Source organism: Pteropus alecto, unplaced genomic scaffold (assembly GCF_000325575.1).
Source record: "Pteropus alecto unplaced genomic scaffold, ASM32557v1 scaffold398, whole genome shotgun sequence".
In the NCBI taxonomy this organism is placed as follows: Eukaryota; Metazoa; Chordata; class Mammalia; order Chiroptera; family Pteropodidae; genus Pteropus; species Pteropus alecto.
Genome location: NW_006442497.1, coordinates 3,071,161 through 3,079,765, shown reverse-complemented (window position 1 = coordinate 3,079,765; position 8,605 = coordinate 3,071,161). Strand labels below are relative to the sequence as shown.

General features: G+C 42.5%; 1 protein-coding gene across 1 annotated transcript; it reads right to left on the bottom strand.

Annotated features, from left to right (window-relative positions):
* Positions 1-653: 653 nt before the first annotated feature.
* LOC102889023 (C-type lectin domain family 10 member A) lies at positions 654-4,034 on the bottom strand. Its single transcript, XM_025040080.1, has 8 exons — positions 3,968-4,034; positions 3,231-3,347; positions 2,825-2,920; positions 2,658-2,729; positions 2,288-2,374; positions 2,030-2,181; positions 950-1,056; positions 654-810 (listed from the first exon to the last, which is right to left on the bottom strand). Exons 1-8 carry the CDS (start codon positions 4,032-4,034, stop codon positions 654-656), a joined length of 855 nt encoding a protein of 284 aa, XP_024895848.1.
* Positions 4,035-8,605: the final 4,571 nt, after the last annotated feature.

The following is an 8,605-nucleotide window of genomic DNA, read 5'->3' as shown; positions in this document are numbered from 1 at the left end:
GCTGGAGATGGGGGAAATTGGGAGAAGTTGATAAAATGGCACAAACTTTCAGTTATGAGTAAGTTCTGAAGATCTATTGTAAAATATGGTGACTATAGTTGATAACACTGTATAGTATAATTGAAATTTGCTAAGAGAGTAAACTTAAGTGTCTACACTAAAAAAAGAAAGAAAGAAAGAAAGAAAGAAAGAAAGAAAGAAAGAAAGAAAGAAAGAAAGAAAGAAAGAAAGAAAGAAAGAAAGAAAGGAAGAAAAATATGTGAGGTTATAGATATGTTAACTAGATGGGGAATCTTTTTACAATGTATTCATATATGAAATCATCACAATGTACACTTTAAATATCTTACAATTTTATATGTCGATTATACCTCAAGCTGAAATTTAATTAAAAAGAAACACCTTAGGAACTCTGTACAGTCTTTTGAAAGTTAAAGCTGAAATTTAATTAAAAAGAAACACCTTAGGAACTCTGTACAGTCTTTTGAAAGTTAAAGAGAAAAAAATTCAAAATAACAGCAGTTTTCCAGTCTCCCAGGGCTTATTCCTCTCCCACAGAGGTCTTGTTAGGAGTCTCTGGGGAATGTTCCCCCTCCCCCATCCCTGCTCTTTCTGTGGCTGAGTGATCTACGGAAAGCAGCTCCAAGACTCTCCTAGCTGGCCTTGTGCAGGCTGGCCTCACAGATCCAGTTGTAGGGCCTCTGGCAGACATCATCATTCCACTTGCCATCAGGGAGGAAGTGGGCACAGTCCTCGCCGCCACCCAGCCCATGCCCATGCCAATCGTCTGGCTGGCCTGGTTTCCAGTTTCTGAAGGGAGAAGGCAACAGCAAGCTAGGAAGGTCAGATGGAACAGAATCCAGGTCTGGGAAGAAGGAGCAGTGGGCCAGATTCTTGAGGAGCAGAGCTAAGGGAGGAAGATGGGCACAGAAAGCCAGGATGTACTTACTTGAAACTGGTCTCATAGTCTGTCCCATCCACCCATTTCCAGACTCCTTCAGGATCAGTGAGGCCTATCCAGGTATATGCGTATCCTATATGTTCCTGGAGAAAATTCTGGGACGACAGAAGGACAATGGTGACTTCTCTCCATCCCAGCCAACTCCTTGGACCAAGAGTCTAAACTTTACATGTCAAATCAGTTGAGGAGATTTGGGGTAATTATCCGAGTGCCCAGCCAATTACTGTCATGCACCACTTAACAACAGGGTTGGGTGATTTCGTCATTGTACAAACATCATAGAATATAATGACACAAACCTAGATGGGATAGCCTAGTCTATACCTTGGCTATATGTTATAGCCTATTGCTCCTAGGCTATAAACCTACACAGCACATTACTGTAGAAAATAACACACAATTAAATCAAGCACAGAGAAAATGATGCACTCAAGAGAAGCAGTAAACACAAGATGTATGAGGCTGCTGCTGGCATAACATGGCATACCGTTTAAAAGTAAACTTTTTTTTATAAGCAGAAAGAATATGCTCTAAAATAATAATAAAAACTGTAGTACTATAAATACATTACCCAGTAACATAGTTATTTATTATCATTATCAAGTATTATGTATATAAATGTCCAACCACTACACTGTACACCTGAAACTAATATAAAATAATATTGAATGTCAACTCTAATTGAAAAATAAAAATTAAAAAAAGTATTATGTACTATAATTGTATGTGCTGTATTTTTATATGTATACAACTGGTAGCAGTGCAGTAGGTTTGTTTATACCAGCATCACTACAAACACGTGAGTAATGTTGCCATGTTATGATGTTACAGTGACTATGGCTCACTAGGAGTAAGGAATTTTTCGGGTCCATTATAATCTTATAGGACCACTATCATATACGTGGTCTGTTGTTGACTGAAATATCATTATATGACACATGACTATAAATCTCTGGCTTAGATGGCAGTGTTTTTAAAACTCTCCAGGTGATGCTAATGTGGAGCCACAGCTGAGAACCACTTCCTTAAATGGGACATATCTTGGGACCTAAGCACCAGAGCCCTCACCTGCTCCTCTCTGGAGTTGATGACCACCAGGTGCCCGTTCTCCAGCTGGCAGTACTTCTCAGCCTCAGGCCAGGACTTCCCAGTACGAGAGAACCAGTAGCAGCTGCCTTCATACTCCAGCCAGTTAACAGCACAGCAGGTATTTTGAGTGTCTGAGGGGAAGGGGTTGGGGACGGTCTGAGGGGAGGGGGTCGGAGATGCTGCCCAGTGGGACCTGAGCAGAAAATGGAGCCAGATACTCCCCTGCACACCCCTCACCATTGTTCTTGAGAGCATCCATCTGGCAATTCAGGGAGTTCAAGTCTTTGGTCAGCTGCTGGACTCGCAGGAGCATTTCAGAATAACCTGGGACATACACAGATGTGCAGTGGAGAGAGTACAAGGGGCCCAGCCTAGTATCCTCCATACCCTCCCACCACATTATGCCTAGGTGGAGGGAAGAAGAGGCCTGACCTGCTTTGAGTTCTTGCTGCTCTTTCTCCAACTTGCTCTCCAGAGAAAACACCTTGTCGTTCAAGCTGCGGGCTGGAGGGGAGGGCACTCAGCACCCCAGGCCACTCCCACCCCCAACTCTGTGCTGAGAGCCTGACCTTCACCCTTGCACACACACTCCTGAAGGGTCTCTCACCTGCTTGCAGTTCCTGTTCATGATTTTTCACCGTGGCTTTCAGAGATGTTATCATTTCTTGCAAACTGTCATCTGGAGGACATGGGACTCAGTGCTGAGGAGTCAGCTCCCACTCCCTCCTCCACCACACCTCATCCCAATCCAGAGCCCTTTCCCGTGGGGCTCACCCTGAGAGTGCAGTGCCTGGACCTCAGCCACAGTATTTGAAGTGATATTGCTGAAAGTCGTTCTCAGGGTCACCAGGTCCCTCTGAAATTTGGAATCTGATCAGGTAGATGGGACAATCAGTGCTGAGATTTATCCAGCTCTCTCTGGACCAGTACTGAGCGGGGCACTAGACGTGCATTGTCTCATTGGGTCCTCACAGTGACCCAAACCAAAGGGACAGGTGCTATTGTTATCCAAGATCTCAGATGAGGAAACTAAGACTTAGAGAGGTTAGGTAATTTGGCTATATGACCCATGAATAAGTGGCAGAGCCAGCAGCCATTTTTATTCATCATGATTGCCATTGGTGCCCCCCTCACTGTACCCCACTATTGCCCCCATCCCTGCTCAACCTGTGACCCTCACTTTGGGATCCAATCACACAGATGCCGACCAGCAAGAGGAGGCTGAGGCCCACGGAGAGCAGATGGGGACGGGGTCCAGAGCAGAGATGCTGCAGGAAGGGCTGGGAAAGAGACACCCCTGTAAGAGAAGGAGGCATCAGGACAAAGAAGTGCAGGACATGAGAGAGACAAGGGAGGAGAATAGGGCCACAGGGACCTGTCAGGGATGAAGGCTGTTTTAGGTAAAGCTGGGAGGAGGCTGGACATAGAGGATTGTGGGGCAAGAGATGCCCAGGCCTCTGCCCCTTCATGGACCAGCACAAATTCTCAGTTACATAAGACCCTCACACACAAGGACACACTGATGAGGGACAATGGCGATATGCAAGGTCCTATCATCAGGTCTGGGGGAGGGGGCAGGAGAACACAGAACAAACTGGGGAAACCAGACCTTCAGCAGGCACATGCTCATCTGTGTTGTCAGGTTAGCAAATGTTTCCCTTCCAAACTCAATTATTCATTTCCCTCAGTGCAAACGCTTATGCCTCCCCCAGGGTAGCCAGGCCCACTATGGTCCTCCCTGTCCCTGTTTTCCTGAGGACCTTGAATCCTCTTCATAATGGAGCCCCCAGGGGCTGAGGCCTGACCCCCCTCAGAGTAGGGTCCCCACCAGTGCACATAGCAGAGGTACAGACATGACATGACAGCAGAAATCATTAAGAGGGTATTTTGGGAGACACCATTCTCCTTTCCTCTTACCATTTCTAAACCTCTGGCTCTTCTTCTCACTCTCCAAGGTCTGGAGGTCTTCATACTTCATTGACATTCTTGGATCAACACTGAGGCTCTGAAAGATGAAATGAAGGCAGGGCCAGAGCCAGACTGGAGCTGGAGTTGGGGCACAAGAGAGGCTGGGACTAGGTTGGAGCTAAGGTCAGGGCCAGAGTTGAGGTAAGAATTGAAGTTCTGGCTGAGAATGATCTGGGGGTTAGGGCTATAAATAATGGGCCTGTGTTTGCAGCTGAGGTTGGAAGTGGGGTCAGGATTGAGCTTTGTGCTGGGGTTCGGTTGAGTATGGGATTGGAGGTAGAAGTTAAGTTGGAGCTAAATGTATCGCTAGGACTGGGTCTAACATTGGGCCTGGAATGGAGGGTGTGTCTCTTGCTAGGATTGGGATCATTACACTCAGTTATTAAATCTCCAAGCTGCCTTTTTATATCTCTTCCCATTCAATTCCACCTGAGACCCACAGTCCCCTCTCCATGCTTTTTCTTGCTCCCTGTCCCCTTGGTCTCACCTGTATCCCCAGCCCCATTACCTGTGGAAAGCCTGGAGGCTGTGATTCTTGGGTTTGCTGTGCAGCAATGAGCTGAGTTGGAAAAAACTAAATCTTGGAGTTTGGGTAGATGTGAATGAGGAAGGAATCAAATAACAGAATTCTGTTGGTCTTCCTGTTTGAAAGCCCAGGAGTCTATAATCTGGAATCTCCCGTTTCCTCAACTTTGGGCAGTCAATAATTGGAACACAGACAGAAATTGCGTGACTGGGGGAGTTAAATATGGGGCCAGCTTTGCTCTCCTCTTCCAGAGTGTGCCTCCTCCCCTTCCGCTTCTTTTGAGCTTTCCTGACTTCCTCATTTTTACCATTTGGTAGAAGGGAGCTGGACCAGCAGGGACAAGAAGTGCAGTCTATTGCTTCTTCTCTGCCCCACACCCTCTTTCACTTCTTGCATCTGAATTTTCCAGATGTTGGTATCTCCACCATTGCATACCTGGGTCTAGAGGAGCCCCTTTCTCTGCTCTTGCTCAATTATGACCCATGTTCCAATTATGAGCTTCTTTTGGGGCCTCAGCCATCAATTTCCCACATTTCTGGGCTAGCTCTCTCCACTCTACTCACAAGGAGGGAAGAGGGTGAAGGAGAGTATTCCTGGCTGAAATGGGATGGGAGGAGCAGGATATAGGAGCAAACTTTTACTGAGCATTAAATCTGTGATGGGGATTGTGTCAGACACTTGCTGTACATTAACCATCCAGTTCTTACAAGAACCATGGGAAGCATTTTGAATGGTTAGTATTATTGTGAAAATAATTTTGACCTTGTGGACCCCTGACAAGGTCTCAGGGATCTTAAGGAGTTCATGGTCCCACCATTGAGAACCTTAGTGTAAAATAATTAATATTTTTATAATGATCTCGTATCCAGCCATATCGACAAATTCTTCTGTTCTAGAAGTTTTTAAAAAATGCTAGCTTCTTGCATGTTAAGCTGTCAATTACAACATCAATTATTAGAGAAAATTATGTCAAAACATTTTATTTTATATTTTCCTGCATGTGTTACATTTTCAAACTTATACATTATATATTTAAAGTCAGTTAAAATTTATTTAATTCATTAATGAGGGAGTCAATAGGATGGTAAAGCTAATAAAGAGGAATATAAGATAGAAAGAAATATTGATAGGAGTAGAAAAAAAGATTGCTAGAATAAAATTCCTAGCAATACTAGATGCAATGCTTACTTGCCCTACCAGACAATAAACCTCTAATCTTTGAGTAATCTTTCCTACCAGACAGAATTCATTTGTATTGCTATTGGACAAGAATCATTTACCTTGTATATAAGCTTTTCTATAGAGTCTTAACATACACTAATCAGTTTTACATATAATTCAAACAAATGCATATTTCCCTAAAGAGTTAAATAATTCTCGTGTGAGTCTCTTAGACAATATTCGAGTATGGCAATTATAGACATGCATTCATTGTTTTGCCTATCTCTAAGTTTTGGATATTTTTTCTAAAAAGTCCCCCTTGTGATAACAATCTCAAAACATTTTTCTTTATTACCAAAAAAGGCTGGCATTTGTCCTGATTTGTTTATACAGGTGTAGCATGAAGTACTAATGAACATAAATAAGCCTCCTGTACTGTGGTTTGCAAATCTAGAGCCATATAGTATTAGTCTACCAAAGTTTAGGAAAGTTTTGTCTATTGAGCATTGTAAGACTGAATTAAGTTGTGATACAATTGTAAATAATAAGGTTCAAGATGAATTATCTTTACTGAAACAATTCAGCATATTCACTGGCACCTAATATTCAGTATTCACTTATCAAATACTTTCTTTTAAATTTCTACCCACAAAGATAATGAGAAACAATTTACCTTCATGGGGCAAGCACAGTAGTGCATATTCACTGTCATACTTATGTCAATGCTACTGTTCTCTATCATAATGTCCACTCCACTGTCAGCTCTATGCCTACTCACTGTTCTCTATCACAATCTAGTCCAGAGGGCATCTAGGACTTTTATTACCTTGCTGTTGCACAAAATATCATGGTAATATATTATATTGATAACGTTATACTAATTTGACTAGATGAGGAGGAAGGAGCAAGCACTCTTGATGTGTTTGTAAGACACATGCACCTTAGGGGAGGTGAATAAACTCTGCTAACATTCCTGTGGTCTTGGGTATATCAGGTTGCCCTTCAAAAGTTAGGGCCAAGTTGCCACACCTGCACTGCCCATCAGGAGGAAAGAGGCAAGATGCTTCGAATGTCCTTGAATTTTTGAGAAAATATGTAGCATATGTGGATTTGTTGCTCTGAACTACTAACGGAATGACCTATAAGGCTACCAATGTTACAATAGGCCTAGAACAAGAAAAGGCTTTGTATCAGATTCAGACTGAAGTATAAGACTTTCTACTATTTAGGCCTTACAACTGAGCAGACCCAATATTATTGGAAATATCTATGGCAAGTAAGGGGACTATACTGAGCCTCTGGCAAATGCCAGTATGGAAATCACAGGGTAGACCCCTAGGACTTTGAAATAAAATAGTGCCCTCTTTTGTTTACCACTTTTTTCTATTTGAAAAGCAGCTCCTGGGCCTGCTCCTAGGGCTTAGTAGAGATTCAAAACCTAACTACTAAACTTTAAATGACTATGTGACCTAAAATCTCCATCATGATCTAGGTTTTATGTGATGATCAAAATCGTAGAATTAAACACAGGTTGCAATAAATTGTAAAATACAAATGTTTCATACATACAAGATGAGTCCAGGGGGGCACTATTGCCTTGGTAGGTGGCTCACACTTCCATTGGACCTCTTCCTAATGCTTTGCTGCAGTTTCTTCAGTTCACATCTAGGACCTCATAGGGAGTTCCATATAGTTAGTTAAGGGGAGAGTAAAAACCATATTCTTGATTCGAAGATGGCTTTTCAAGTTGTGCTAACAACTATGCACAAGTATATGGCTGCTGCTGTATAGCCTTACTTAAGGGATGCCCCTAAAGGCAATGATGAAGGGAATTCTTTCAATAGGCAGATGTTTGGTCAATACATTTGGTTGTTCATTTTAGGTGGGAGGGGATAGTGGTTTAATGAATTCACTAGCTGGTCAAAGTCTTGGGAAAAATAAGATTGGAAAATTGTTGACAAGTTTTTTTGGGGAAGAGATATATGGCTGAACATCTCAGAAAGAGCATATAGGATGAAGATATTTGTATCCCATGTAAAAAGGACAGCCACAGATGAAGAAGCTCTCAATAACCAGGTAGATCATATGATCTGCTTTGTGAATGCCAGTCAACTTTCCCTGGTGCTTACTCAATTGACTCATGTAGAAAGTTACCATGGCAGCAGAGATGGAAGGGATATATTAGCTCAACAACATAGATTTTCTTTCCCAAGGATGACTTGGCTATTGCTATTGCTGAGAACTCAACTTGCCCAAAGCAGAGACCAACACTGAGCCTTGATTTGGAGTCATTTACCTTGGCAGGTTAATTACATTGGACTCCTTGCATCATGAAGGGAGCAGCAATATACCCTTAGAAAAATAAGCATGTATTCTGAATATGGATATGACTTCCTTTCCCATTATGCTTCTGCCAGCATCTCCATTCATGGATGTATATATACCATGTTATCTTTCATGCCATCACCTCCAACTAAGGAACTCAGTTCATAATAAAGGAACAATGGACTGATATCTGTGGCATTGCCATATGAATAACACTCAGATAGATAGCTGGACTGAGTGGTAGGAGAGTTTTTTGAAGGTGCTATTACAGCACTAGGTGGGAGACAATACCCTACAAGTTTGGGGGTGCTGTTCTACAGGATATGGCATATTCATTATACAATATATCATGCTATATTCCTCATGGAGATAGTGCACAAGTCTGGGAACCAAAGTATGAAGGTGAGAGTGTGTCCTCTTACTAATTTACTTAATATTTCACTTACAGATTTTTATTTCCTGTCTCACAATCGTGGGCTCAGTGGGTTTGAAGATCTTAGTGCCAAGGAATGAATCTTCTCACATGGAAAACAATCACTGTTCTCTTAAACTCCCACCTAAGAATCATTCGTTCA